Source organism: Mus caroli, unplaced genomic scaffold, assembly GCF_978045245.1.
Source record: "Mus caroli unplaced genomic scaffold, Mus_caroli_1 scaffold_15, whole genome shotgun sequence".
In the NCBI taxonomy this organism is placed as follows: domain Eukaryota; kingdom Metazoa; phylum Chordata; class Mammalia; order Rodentia; family Muridae; genus Mus; species Mus caroli.
In genome coordinates this window covers 113776941-113791902 of record NW_028227270.1, presented here as the reverse complement: position 1 = coordinate 113791902, position 14962 = coordinate 113776941, and the positions used below count along the sequence as shown (strand labels likewise).

Below are 14962 nucleotides of genomic sequence, written 5' to 3'. Positions count from 1 at the left end.
AAAGGAAAAATAATGGTAACAACCATAGCCAAAAACCTAGTGAAGTGCCCATAGTTGGTTCACGGACTAACATTATTAAATACTCAGTTTAATATCTATAGTCAACATCAAGTAGACGATGTTGGACACAGGATTTAAGTGCAATAAGAGGCAATAGGCTAAAGGAAAATTACATCCAGCCAAAACTTAAAAACCCTGCAATTAGTTGAGGATCTGATCAGAAAACACCATGGTCCAGCACTGCTTGAGCTAGGATGGGCTGTCACTCCACAGGTCTTGGTAATGGAGTCAAGTCATGTGAGCAGCAACACAGAAGAACCCATGAGAAAAACTGTGGTGGGGGCAATTAAATTAAGCATCTTCAGAATCCAAAATGAACTTTTAAAATGTACTTTCTTGAAATAAAAATATTTAGGTATCCAATTGGTAAAAGGCTATTTCTAGTACACTGGTAGATAAAAGGATCCCGGCCTTGGGTTAGCGTCAGTGGCACCTGCTTTGCTGGCACACCCACACTTACGTCTGTGATAGTGTTCAGAGCTGTGTCTGCCCCGATGCTGAAATCGGAACCCGGCACATTGTTGGAGACAGTAGCAGGAACCATAATCATGGGGACACAGAACGCCTCATGTTTCTCCCGGGCAGCTGCCAGCTCTAGGAGTCCTAGGTAGGCCTGTCAGATAAGTCTGTGTGATTGCAAGGCTAGGGGAGGGAGAGAGGGGCGTGAACAGCATGTGGCCAGGAGCGAGCAAGCACGGGGAGTACACAGTGCACAGGGTACACGGTGAGGAGAGCGGGTACCACTAGAAGAACCAACACAGAATTGTTACGAGCAGAGACAAGGACGAGCAGCTTTCTGGGCATCAAGGGGAGAAGAGGTATTAGCATACAGGACTAAGATTAACTCTCTCATAATTTTGAGTCTGGTTTTGTGAAGTTCTTATCTTTCTTTTGGTAAATTCTCTACAATTTCTATGACTTTCGTCCCCATCGAATAGGATGTAATTAAGGACTATATAAATCCAACATATGACGTTTAAAAAGAAAAAAAGTCCGAAGAGAAACATTAACCATATAACCTCCTTCCTTTCAAAATCAGCAGTATATCTCAAATGGCAAATATTGGATTTTATCTACAGACTGATAACAAATGAGAAAACATCAAATGGAGTTTCAGCAGAATAGACAATGTACTGGGTTAATTTATCAGAATTGAGCTAGTCTTGTGCTACATCTTGATACCCTGCTATTCTGTATTTCAGGACAATGGGTTTGTGTATTAAAACCCCAGTTCCTGAGGAATAGACATTAAAATAGGGTATATGTGATGCAAACATAGGGCTACCAATCACACCTCCAGAAGCAACAAGCAGGGAGACAGACACACACTAACGTACCTCAAATCCTCCAATGATCAGAAGGGCATTGATGCTATGGGAATGCATCTGTTCTGCGATCTTCTCCAAGTACTTTCCAGGTAGGGTCCTGAAGACGGACAGACAGACAGAGAGACAGACCAAGAGGTGAGAGTATACCCACAAGCTGCCAAACTTCTTGGAATTCATTCTTCCCACCACTGGGGGCTCTTCTCCCACCTTCCACCCATATCTCAATTCTGTAGCATGAAAGGTGCTGTTGGCAGTGGAGCTACTTTTTTGTGCCTCCATGGCTGACAGCACCAGGACAGTAGAGTCCTGGGAAATGATTGCTTAAGGAAGGACTGGCAAGGTATGATGTCCCAAAAGAGCATTTTTCAAAAGTAGGGGGACAGGGAACCTAGCTCAATGGTTGCTCTAAGTTCAATCCATAGCACTGTAATAGATTAAAATGAGCAGGGAGACAAACAGAACAAAGCCATCCAGAAGAATGATGTGGCCGTGGACACCGGAAATTCCAACATCCACTGAGTTGAAGACCAGCCTGGGCTACAAGGATCATAGTGAATTCCAGAGCAGCGAGCTACAGAATGATCTTTCTCAAAAAGGCCAAAAAGAATTGTACTGGCTCACAAGAAAAAGAAAATACTTACTAGCTTACAGTTATTAAGTGTAGTCATTTACTCTTAGAAATTTCCATTTTCCAAATTACATGCCTTTGGATATATGCACATGTGTATATGTGTGTATGTATATGTTTTACAATGTATTTAATATATTTATGTGTGTATAAGTAATATATATTAAATAATACAATATTAAGTATATAGAACCTATATGTAATACACACACACACACACACACATTCCACACTGCTCAGAGCAATGCCCAGGTTGCCTTCCATAAATAAAGCATACCTGGGCCTGCAGCTGGGCTGACTCTCTGCAGAGGCCTAGGGAGTCTGTCTGCATAATCACCCGTCTACAGAGGCTTTGCCATCCAGAGCACCAACACCATGGCACAGAGAAGCAATCTAGAAGCCTGGGGAAGCCACCCTGGGGAATCCCCATCTGTCTATCTGGCACTACAAGCCTTGATACTGAGACAAGCAGAAAAGTTGATTTGATTCTTCTCAGACATTAGCCACAGTGACATAAGAGCCCAAAACCCTAAAAATTGCTTCCCTTCCATATGACAGATGCAAGGTACAGTAGTGGCTGGTGTTGATTCTTGCATCCTGGAAATCACCAAAACTCTGAAACAGTAAACCAGTCCCAATTAAATGTCCGCTTTTATAAAAGTTGCTGTGGTCACCGTGTCTTTTCAAGGAAATGGAAACCTTCGTAACCATCACTCATTCTTACGACCAGAGTGAGACAAAAGCTTTTCACATATTGTTTTGCTCTTCAAACAGATGGAAATAGGGAATTAATGGGGGAGAAAGGGTCACAAGGTACTGAACTTCTGTTTAAGTATGGGGGATTAAACCTGAGGCCTCAGGGCTGCTAGGCAAATACTCTAACCACTGAGCTACATGTCCACACTACTCTCCCCTCTCTTTCCGAGCACTGAGGTTCATTCTCAGCTCCCTCAAATACATCTGAGGTTCCTGGGACAATGGCAGACAGGTGTCCCTGCTTCATTAGGAATTCATTACAGAAAAACCAGAATGTCTCTACATGCGGCCACTCTCTCTCTTGTTCCTCTCCCTCTTTCTTAAGAGCTGTAGGGTCACCAAGGAATTGGGAGCACTTGCTGCTCTTGCAGGGGACCGGGTTTTGGTCCCCAGAACCCACACGGCAGCTCACAACCACCTTTTAGTTCCAGCCCCAGGTGATCCAATGACCTCTCATGTAGTGTACAGACATACATACAGGCAAAACACCCATACCATACGCATAAAATGAAAATAAAATAAAAGGAGTTAAAATTTTAAATTTACCGCTTTGTCCCAAGAATGGATCCTCCTTGTCCAGTCCAACCTCCGACATCTGCCCAGCCGATTTCTTTGATCTAATGTTCAAGCACAGAGTCAGACAGCTGCAGTGAGGAAGAAAAGGCTCTGAAAACTGAAAACAGGGCTCTGCATGCTCACAGGCTGCGCTCCCACAGAGATGGGTAAGGCTGCATGTCGGATTCCAAACTAGTGCTGGCTCAGCCAAGCTATGACATGCCCTTCTAAGGTGACGCAAAATACTAAGCCTTAGGAGGAATACTCCTTCCCTGTCTGCAGGGGACACCCACTCCCTAACTCCAGACATGTGTCCTGGGTAGACACCTTAGCTGGCCAGGATCTCTCTCTAGTAAAGAAAATAAAAAAGAATACCATGTTTTAAAACTTGGCAATGGTTAAAATAATTTTTGCAAAAAAGACAAAGAAGAGAATAAAGGGAGAAACACAAATGCAGCTTTGCTAAGTAGATGAAGTTTAATCAACTGGAGGGCGATTCCCATGCTAGGTGAGGTATGGCTTAATTACAGAGCAGAACATGCTGGACCAGAAATCCAGGTCACAAGCTTCTGGTCATGAGAATTTTGGTGAACTTCTTACTATTAATGGATCCTGGTGGGATCTTTAGGAAAGTTACAGACATCCCCCAACCTGGCATCTCCAACTTCAGCTCCCCAGAGTTCCCGGAGAACTGGCACAGGCTCCATTTTCTTGACTCTATAAATTCCATTTCTAGACCTTTCATTTGGTCAACTGAAACACAATAGACAATGCCTAGCTTTTGTGTCATCAGCACATACATCGTGAACAAACTATATTGTCTTTATTGCCTCAGAATGGAGCCTGATCCTTGAAGGCATGTCATTATCTCCACAGCTGCCTCTGACACTTCTTGCTGTAAAATGTTTTGACAGTCCATCTACTCTGCCTGCTTCCTGCCTCCACTAGGCACTGGAAAGAAGATGTACCAGCATGTGCTAGCCCCCTCCTTAAGAGCCTTCCATCTTACTTAGCCAGAAAATCAAATCCCTACAGATAACCTGGCTCTTGCTTTGTTCTCCCCTTCTGCTTCTTTCTTATATTCCTCCCTTCCCCTGGCTCTTATTAACCTAAAACATGGGCAGATCCAACCCCAAAGTCTTTGTATTATATCATCTGCCTGGAATGAACCAATGTCCTCTCTTGGTCCCCACTTACCCTATTAGTGGGAGATCGGCTTCCCATGAGCACCTGTGGTATGCAACTCATGCAGAGCCCCTGGGGCCTGTGACCTCTTGTAAAAATTGTCCCAGTTTATTTCACTTTCTTATAAATAAGCAACATGGTTTGTTAGTATAGTCTTACTGTTGTCACCTCCAAAATATAAAGTCTGCAGAGGTGGGGCTTTTAGTCTGTTTTGCTCACACGTGTAATTCCACAGGGTTACAAACTGACCAAGGCACTGAGCAGATATAGTAGAAAGTACGGCAGCTCTGGGTTCAGAGTACAGACATGCCTCAGCACCCTGTTTCAAATGCTCCATCATAAGAACTGTCACAAGTGAGCCAATACTTCTACTCCTCACGTCTCTCGTAAGAAAAAGATGGTAATAAGACCTTAGACATAGTGTGAGGTCAAAAGGATTAATATATGCGAATCACATGCGACAAAAGGAAAACAGTGACTGCTGCAGACCTCTGCTGGCCAATCGCTGCTCTTCTCTCAGTGCTGGGGCTAGGACCCAGAGCATTATAGTACTTTTTTTTTTTTTTTTAAGAATTAGAGTTGCTTTTTTTAAGGTTTTATTTCGCTGGTTTGTATGACATGCACTTTATCATCGGAACTTAACTGTGAGGTGAGCATCATTGGATTACTGTGCCTTTGGGCCTTTTGAGAAAATATGAAGATACAGGCCACCCTGAGCTTTATGTAATGGCTAAGAACTTAACTTAGGGCAGGGTTCCTTCCTAAGTGGAAGGTAACCCTTAACACTCAAATCAGTATTTGGTATAGTCCCACCACCAAGAATCGTGATTTAGTAGGTGCTGTGAGGGGAGGGTGGCCTCCCCAAATACAATAACATTTTAACATCCCTAGGACTCCTGGGAGACTCACTTGGCCATTGGCGAATCCTTCAAAGCCGTCATAGATTGCAAACATCTTGTGGCCGTCTGCAATCCCGACTCGAACAGCAGAGCGCACGGCTGCATTCATTCCGGCGGCGGGTGCCCCTACATTGATGACGGCTACATTGCAGTTGCTCTGAAAAGAGAACAGGGTAGTGCCAAGTCATCAGACGGGCACAAGCTCCCATCTGTTGCACATTTATAAGAGGTCATACTATGCCATGTTTTGCAGGAGGTGACCAGGTCAGGATCACAAAGGAGAGGTGAAGATAAATTTCCAGGGACCCACACTGGGGGAGGGGGGTACCTAGGCCACTCAGGAGACTGGGTCATTGATGGAAGCTGGCTACCTACCTTGACAATCTTCTCATCAGGCAGCTTAATGGCAAGACGCTTATAGGTGTTCAGGTTTCCCTCAAAACGCCTATAGAAAAGATGGCATTGTGGTTTTAGTTATGTGTGGTTTGTGAGATGCCTCTAGGGGCCAGAAGAGGGCCTCCGACTCCAGCAATTCTGAGGTCAGGCATATGGGTTCTGGGAACTGAACTAGGGGTTGTGTTTGTAACTGTTGAGCTTCAGCTCTGGACTCTTAAATTTGTATATTAAGACTAAGTCTCAATGAGCAAACAAGGACCTAAATTTCTAGTAATTTGAGTTTTTATTCCTGATAACTCACCTTCCTCGGAGTTTCACGGCTTCCTTAAATCTTCTTTCATCCATTGCCTTCTGTACATCCTGGGTCTTAAAAAAACAAAACAAAACAAAACAAAAAAAGAATCAAGCATTCAGTGCTCTGCAGCTGGACCTTCAATCTGACCCCACTGGGTTGTCAGTGGCCGCCAAGTTGACAGCTAACTAGGCGGCTGTGAGGTTAGAGCCCCCAAAGAAGAGGAGGTGACTCCTGCTGCTCGTGGATGGCCACAAGATCATAAAGATGACTTCCACAAAGGCAAAGTTCTTGGAAATGGGTCTCTTAAGAAAGTATCTGATTATTCCACAGTCTAGCTCAGATAAGGAAAACATAGCTAACTAGCTCATCACCTCACTGAAGACTGCAGAACTTAAGGATGCTTCATGGTGGCTGAGAGGAACAGGGATTAAGGCAGCCTCTGTGGCTGGTTATTAATGAAACCTCTGTGTGATGGTTTGAATATCCAGGCAAGATAACAGCACAAGTTGTTGTTATCCAGACAAACCTACTTTTCCACAGTAAACTCACAAGGGATGAGCAGTAAGCTCCAAGGAAAAGAAACACGTGGTTCAGGGTTCTAACCGTCTTAAGCCTAATCACCTCTCATACAGTTTCGGACACTTCCCTTGTCCTTCTCTCCCCAAGGATACACAGGAACACACATTCATCTTTGTGCACACAGCCACACGTAGCCACACATATGTACGCATACTGACTGTACTCCTGTTGGCTTCTGGGAATTAAGGTATTTTCAGCAAGTCCCTAGTCTGTCTGTCTCTGTCTCTGTCTCTGTCTCTCTCTCTCTCTCTGTTATTAAAAGAATATGTGACAGGGTCATTCAATAGCCTAAATATTACAACTTTTCATGAAAAAATAACTCAGGGAAATAAAAGTTATTAGCATTTTCTACTAAAGCAAACCCCACTGTCACCTCATCTACTCAAAAACTGAGTGGAAAAGTAGAATCCATTTTTCTTTCATCTCTCAGTAGACACTTTCGTCTACTGAGTGGGGCTATCTCAACCTTATTGGAATCTGCTCCCCAGTACCCTCATGGATCAGAATGTCCTCGGGGACAAAAGGCCAGAAAGTAACACTGGAGGATGGTAGGCCTGTCATGCCTACAGCACCAGTTCTAGGCAGGACCATTTTCCTGCACTTGGTCTTGCTGTTTCTGGTGTGCAGGCACTGCACGGGCCATCTATGACAATAGGTGCTCACTGAGTCTAAAGCAGTCCACACAGAGTGGAGCACCCACCCACTTGTTCCCACAGGTGGTCCATCCAATGTCCGTGGCGACCCAGCACCTGAGCTCACCATTTCCACACACTCCATCAGTGGCAGGCGCACGGCTTGGTTTCCTCTTAGTGACACGACACAGGCTGGGGTCTCGGGAGTAGCTTCCAGCAAGGCAATGACAGCCTCCACTCCCATACGGCTGGCCTGCAAATGATAATTGCAACCACTAAGAGATAGCCAACTCCTCATTCTATGCACAAGAGACACCATGTGCATAGCCGGAGACCACCCCAGAGTTCACACTCTGCCTGCTTTCTATGCTGTAAAACAATGATTCAGTCAGGGGCTATCCTGTTCTGCCATGGATATCCCCACTCACCTCTGTAACAGCAAGATTATAACTCTAGTAAGAACTGCCAGGCAATATGAGAATTTAGGGTTTGGACTCAGGATGCCTGCTGTCCTCTTGGGTTAGTTTCTGGAAGCTTGCACTTGGGATACCACGTTCCTACCTCCTGGGTTTTACTCTCCTGGCACCCATGTCTTCCACATCAGTAGGCAAACTGGCTTCCCACATCAGCTGTGACCTCAGCCCGGGAAATCAATCTACTTCAGTAAGTCTCAAAGGACGTTTAAATAAGGACATGGGCCACTAGCATCTCCAGAGATGAGCCCTCTGGTCAGCTTCCACAATAAATGAGTGCTTCTAAACATCTTTTGAAAGGACCTCATAAGAATGTCTAGTAATTTCAATCTCCACTTACCAAAATCCTGTCAAATGCAGATGGGGTCCCTCCTCGTTGGACATGCCCAAGGATGGTGACCCGGGTGTCAAATCCCAAATTCTTCACTACAAGCTATGGAGAAAATGTCCATCAGAAAATATACAGCTGAACAGACCACAGTGAGGCTATACCAGCCCCATAAGGTCCTGATACTGAGCAGAGGGTCCTCTATTCTGCCTTCAGAGCTATAAATGTTAAAACTGATAGTGACTTCATTTCTCCTGTGGGAACAGCTACCTTCAAACCTAAAATCTATTTTTCCAAAAAAAAATGCTTTCATTGTCAAGTAGAAGCTTTTTGATATTGCTGCTATTTGTTTTGATTTGGCTTTAGGTTACTGGAAACAGTGCAACATAGGCCAGGTTGGTCTTGACTTTATAATCCTGCTGTGTCAGCATCCTGAGTTTGGAGGTTATACACAGGAGTCAGAATCACCACGCCCTCAGACTACTTACTAAAGATAACATCTTTATCGTTCCGTTGTGTTTCGTTGTGTTTTGTTTTTTTTGAGACAGGGTTTCTCTGTATAGTCCTGGCTGTCCTGGAACTCACTCTGTAGACCAGGCTGGCCTCAAACTCAGAAATCCACCAGCCTCTGCCTCCCGAGTGCTGGGATTAAAGGCATGTGCCACCAAGACCGGCGATCTCTATCTTCTAGCAAGCAGATAAAAGTAACACTGACTTTGCTACAGAAATGCTATTTCAAGTAGTAGTATTTAAAGTATTATTTATATTACTATTATCTCCCTTCATGATGCACAACTCTGCTAGGAAGAGAAGAACCCAGAAAACCTAGCCCTATGCCAACAGCAATACTGGCTGGTGATCTACAGAGTCTATGAATCTCCTAGGGACTATCTGATCCCCGGTATATATAATAGTGTCACTTATACCCATCTGTGCACATTTCTTGGTCCAATGTTGGTAGAGTTCATCTTTTATTTTAGAATTTTATTTTACTGAGAAAGAAAACCTCTGCCCTGCTTTTATAAAGACATATCAGTAACTACTGTTAATATCTTTCACTGGCTCCGGTTGATGAATTCATGCTGAGGTGCAGATCTGGTGCTGGAGTCATTAATAAGTAAACTTGGCTCATTAAGTAACCATAACTAAACAATGATAAGGAAATCAGCTTGTAGAGCTATGGGTGCGGCTCGGCTCAATGGTAAAAGCGCTTGCCAGGCACATGGGCTCCTGGGTTCTAGTCCTCAGCACTGCAAGAGACGATGAACAAGGCATTGTATGATTGTATGGTGGTTACACTTTAAATACTAACAATTTTGAGGAGGGAGCAAGAGAATGGCCAGTTTGAGGCCAGCACAGGCTACTTAGCAAGAAGAAGAAGAAAAAAAAAAGTAAAAAACTAAACCTTGTAAAACTAGATTAGTAATGTCTGAGGGTCCTGACTCAGGGCTGAAACCACACAGCCTAGCTGCTGCTTTGTGATTTCCTCAGTCATTCTGCAATCCTCGTGAACACGGCAGAGTCCTGTAGAGACTGGTCAGCGTAAGTCAGAAGGAGTAGCAGAGCAGTAGCCTGCCAGACCCTGCCCTACCTCAGGGCTGTGAGGAGGCAGTGACTCATTGCCAAGTAGGCAGTTTTATTGGTGAGAATGTCATTCAGTTGATGCTCCAGGTTAGAAGGAAGGCAGAGGGGAAACTGGGCATCCATCACCTTGTCTATTGTTCCAAATAGAGAGGGCCTCAGAATGTGCTGGCTGCCAAGTAGTCAACATTCCTCACCTTCTGTGCAGATCTTGCTTAACAAACGGTCCTTTCTAACACAAGAACATCCTTATCCCCCCAACTGCCTCACTTCTATTGGTAGTCACAGCACTGTAAGGACCATTAAAGGCAAGACATAAGAAATTCTGGCTGTCCAGATGCTGCTAAGCTTCATATTCCCAGTGCTTTGAAAGTGCTTTGAAACTCTAAGTTCAATTCCTGTCAGCCATGCTGACTGACAACTCATACATCCATCTTAGCTTACGTCCTTGATTTTCTCAGAGGTGATTGGCTTATTTTGCAAGTCGATTGCTCCTTCAGACACAATGATGATATTCAGCCTCTTTTTTCGGGCACGGTTCTAAGGAGACAGAAAATTAAGATGCCTAAAATTGGTAGTCGTTTTTTCAATGACAGCAAACCCAGGGGAATGTGTCCTAACCATTGCCTAACTTGGGAATATGTCTCAGTAACCACAAAGGTAGGTGAAAGGTGCCTTTGCAAGGTCGGAGAGGGTTTGTAGGCTAGGTGACATTACAAGCACATATGAGCCCTTGGTTCCAGTTAGCCTGGGTTAAAGTATGGTGTATAGACACCTTGATTATAGTGAGCCCCACAACAGCAAGCAAACAGAGGCTGGACTTTCCCAGTTTAGCCTACAGAACCACGTTGTCTGTTCCCTTTATGCTAGAGCTCTTTCCAGTCTCTGCATGGACCTCCCTTGACTCCTTCGCATGAGGTCAACAACCCACCCCCCATCATGTTAGATAACACTGCACACAGGCCTAGGTAGCAGGCAGGTAGGCAATGGATAAGAAATCAACAAAAGGTACAGGAAAGGCCTATACATAGATGGCTTTTCACCAGCCCATAGAACCATTGGTTGAGTATATGAGAGATGGAGCCCAGTGAAAGAAGATGAGGTACCTGGCAAAGTAGATATTATGACCCCATCCCCTCTCTTCATTTCCCCCATTGTTTTTCTATTTCTGGCCCCTATGAGGTAAATAGACATCCTCTGTACTGTAACCCTGTCATGATTCATGGTGCCATCACAGGTTTGACTAACTGTGGGCCAAAACCTCCAAGATCACGAGCCAAAATCAATGTTTCCTTGACCTTAGCTCAGATGTTTACCACAGAAATCTAAAAGACATACAGCCCATGCAAAGGATCTGAAATGCACACAGTTACCTTGACTTGCCAATTCACACTCTGGCACCCTGTCTTATGTACTTACACCCTGGTACAAACTGCCTTATATAAACTAAAGCAGCCACTCAAGGATACGATTAGCCTAAGGGTGCCTGGCAACCATATTATGGTGTAGGTTAGCTCCATGGATTTTCTTCCTATAAAATCCCAAACAAAATACCGTCCATTGGAAAAAGGTCAGTATGGTGGTCTGAATAATAATGGCCCTCAATGTATTTGAATTCTTGGCCCCTAGGGAGTGGCACTTGCTGGAGGTATGGCCTTGCTGGAGGAAGGGTGTCACTATAGGGGTGAGCTTTGAGGTCTTACATATGCTCAAGCTACATCCAGTACAGCACACGGTCTCCTTCTGCTGCCTGGAGATCAAGATGTAGAACTCTCAGCTTCTTCTCTAGCACCATGTCTACCTATATGCTACCATGTTTCCTACCATCTTAATGGACTAAACCTCTTAAACTGTAAGCCAGCCCTAACTAGATATGTTTTCTTTGTAAGGGTTGCCATAATCATGGAATGCCTTCACAGGAATAGAAACCCTAAGACAGTCAGTGATATGTGTGGGGCCCTGGCCATGCCTGAAGGGATACCAAGAAGAAGAAGGGATAGCAAGAAGAATGCTGATATAGATCAGAGGTACACAGATAATCAGGGTCATGAAGATTTGTTCTTGGTTATGACAGCTAGGAAATGTGCTTTGAAAAATGTGTACAGTGTGAAGAATGAAGAATTTGAAGAATAAGAAACACTGTCTTACAAGCATAAGGGTATGAGAAGTACTGGGTAATTACCTTAGCATTCCTTGATTGAGTACTAGAAATACAGTATCCATAAATATGGGGTGGCTAAATAGGTGTGCTTCAGCCACAAAGCACAGTATTCTGAAGTGGTTAAAAGACAAGGGAATCTGTGGCCAATAGTAATAGCCTTTGCTGCTTGTAAAGTACTTGCCCTTACAAACACAAGAAGCTGAATTTGACTGCCAGAACTATGCTTTTTAAGAAAGTATGGAAAGGCATCATGGACAAGCAAAAGCTTAAAGCTGGGTAAGTCAAGATAGGAGGTGGTACCCTGAGACTCACTGATCAGAAATTGTCTCCAAAGGAGAAAAAAGGTAGACAGTGCCTAAAGAAAAACACCCAAAGGTATTCTCTTCTTTGCTAATTGAGGTAAGATGGCTATGCCTACTGTGGGCAGTGATACCCCTGTGCAGGTCGGTCGGCCTGGCCTGCATGAGAAAGGTAGCTAAACACAATCCACAGCAAGCCAGTAAGCAGCATCCCTCAGTGGTTTCTGTCTCAATTCCTGGCTCCGGCTTCCTGCCTTAGCCTTTAGCCCTAGGTTCTCTAGGTGATGGACTATAAGCTAAAATAAACCCTTCTCTCCTCAAGTTCATTTTGGTCAGGGATTTATTATAGCAACAGAGAAACAAACTACAATTCCTTCATACACATGTGTATGTATACACACATCAACATAGATGCATGGACGCATGCACATATAAACAGTAGAATCCTCAGTGCATCTAAAAAGGAAGATAGGTACCATGGCCCTACCACTTAATGGGTGCCTCCAAGTTTAGAGTCTAGACTGAATTAATTGATCTACTAACCTTCACAAAATCACAAAGGAATATAATTTTCCCATGTAAGAGAGGACACCGAAAGGTGACATTATGTGGTCAAAGTCATTCTCATGGTGGTACAGCCAATGTCTACCTTTAAGGAATTCTGTAACGTTGCAACAGATATTTTTTCTTTTTTTTAGGATTCATTTATTTATTTCATGTATGTGAGTACACTGTAGCTGTCTTCAGACACACCAGAAGAGGGCATCAGATCCCCATTACAGATGTTTGTGAGCCAACATATGGTTGCTGGGAATTGAACTCAAGACCTCTGGAAGAGCAGTAATTGCTCTTAACTGCTGAGCTGTTTCTCCAGCCCCGATTTTTTTTTTCTTAAGCTAGTTAGTCTTCCAAAATATTGGGGGAAACTTCTTACAGCACTGTATTGGTGGCAAGTAAAAATAAAAAGACAGAAACAAAGATCGCAAAACATTCTGTCCTAACTCAGCCAAAACCTGGAGGATAAGAAGAACATGTATCCTAGTCTTGTCCTACCTCACAGCACAGTGTACAAAGTCTAGAATCTTAGAATGGGTTTTAGATGGGATTACACAAAGAAGTAGCCTTTAATCAATCTCAAGTGAGTATGTAGACACTGAATGACCGTTTTGAACATACAGACTGACTGTACACTTCCCGTCAGCCAAGCCTAACAGTTATCCCTATCCTTGAATCATTGTCCATGGATATGTGGTCTGTGACAATGTGACTGCCATCAGGCTGCAGGCAAGTCAGAAAGAGGACATAAGAGCACTAGACATGACTTCTAAGGAGAAAGAGACCACTGAAGTGACATCCTGTGTGGTGGTAATCTAGTCTTCTGGGTCATACACAAGCCCTAGGAAATGGGAATACTACATATCATCTCAAGGGGTCAGGTGTAGACAGCCTGTCTTAATTAGACACCTGAGGATATTGCTAATGTCCCACAGGTCAGAACCAAAGCAAAGGAAACTCCCTCCCAGAGGGAGGGCCATTTTGGTCATCTACCTCTATCTCTAGCTTATGTCAAGTTAAGATGTTGAGCTCCAAAGGAAGCTTGGGTTTTCTCACTGTTATAGAACTTTAACCAGTAGCCTTTCACATAGGTTTTTGTTTCAGCAAAACCTATTTGGTTCATGATGTGAATGCTTTTCCTACTTTGAGATGGTGACTTGAAAGCAACATTTTATTGCCCACACATATGCAGCCTTTTTTGCTGGCTCTAAATAAAATTGGTCTGTGACATAATGGTTACGCAATTTTCTTGTAGATCAGTTATAAAGATTGCTTCAAAAATAAAGGAAAGAAAAGTAACCTACACATGAAGATCTTTGCCCTGAAAGCTAAGCACAGTCTTAAAGAGGCCAATCCATACTGCCTTATGCCTTCATAGGGGAATATCCGCCCCACCCTAACAAGCAACTATGCTTTCAAAGACAACATATAACAAACTCCTGGCAGAGGAAGAGAGGAACATGGATCGAAATAATTAGGGAACGAAAGAGCCTAAAGTCCCCACACAATGAGGAAAGGAATGTCATAACACCTCATGCCTTATTTGGGGGCTCGGGGGGGAGGCAAGAGTTAAAAACAAGAGGCTGGCACATGTCTGTCTGAGTCCTGTGATGACTCAAATAGCAACCAAGAGTTTTCTCTGTAATCCTGACTTCATTTCACCACCATGATCTCATCTCACGGCACACAAGCCATTTAGAAGCAGAACTACTGTTTCGGATGGGAGGCATCAGTGGTTCCAGCTGTTTCTGCATGGCAACATCAGCCTACACCGGCAGATCCTTGCCAACAGGCTTGACCTTGTTTGTTTTTTGTTTTGTTTTGTTTTGTTTGATTTGGTTTTTTATAAGCAAATTATCGAGTATTTAAAGGAGCCATCCAGCTGGCCCACCCCCAAAAGGCCTTGTGGATCCTTACTCTAGCAACATAGCCAGATTTCAGTTACCTCTGAGAGTTTGAGGCACATATTTTCCTCCCAATCTTCCTCTGGTGGAGACTCCGGAAGGAACACCCAGTCGGCGCCGCAAGCCAAGGCGCTCACCAAGGCCAAGTAACTATAGGGACAAAAAGTAATAAATACACAGGAAGGAAAGAAGGAACCTGCTTGCAAGGCTCCACTTATGTACCACTTATGATCAGAGACAACCGTTGGCAGCTATGGCTCTTGATATCCCACAGGGGCTCTTCTGGGTCCTTTGAGACTGCCCCCTGTTGCAACATAAGGAGCAGAACACTCCTGTGAACTCCACTAA

At 44.0% G+C, this 14962-nt stretch overlaps 1 protein-coding gene across 2 annotated transcripts in view; it reads right to left on the bottom strand.

Moving 5' to 3' along the window:
• Pfkp (phosphofructokinase, platelet) overlaps positions 1 to 14962 on the bottom strand; it is a 62392-nt gene that overhangs the window by 16662 nt on the left and 30768 nt on the right. Inside the window, exons 7-16 of one of the 2 annotated variants that reach the window (XM_021180122.3) lie at positions 14656 to 14764; positions 10140 to 10235; positions 8127 to 8219; positions 7441 to 7566; positions 6109 to 6173; positions 5787 to 5856; positions 5422 to 5568; positions 3319 to 3389; positions 1398 to 1485; positions 521 to 673 (exon numbers count right to left, since the gene is read on the bottom strand). In XM_021180122.3, coding sequence (XP_021035781.1) covers positions 521 to 673; positions 1398 to 1485; positions 3319 to 3389; positions 5422 to 5568; positions 5787 to 5856; positions 6109 to 6173; positions 7441 to 7566; positions 8127 to 8219; positions 10140 to 10235; positions 14656 to 14764 — 1018 coding nt within the window. The remainder of the gene's footprint in view (positions 1 to 520; positions 674 to 1397; positions 1486 to 3318; positions 3390 to 5421; positions 5569 to 5786; positions 5857 to 6108; positions 6174 to 7440; positions 7567 to 8126; positions 8220 to 10139; positions 10236 to 14655; positions 14765 to 14962) is intronic. The other variant, XM_021180123.3, reaches the window with a different exon arrangement.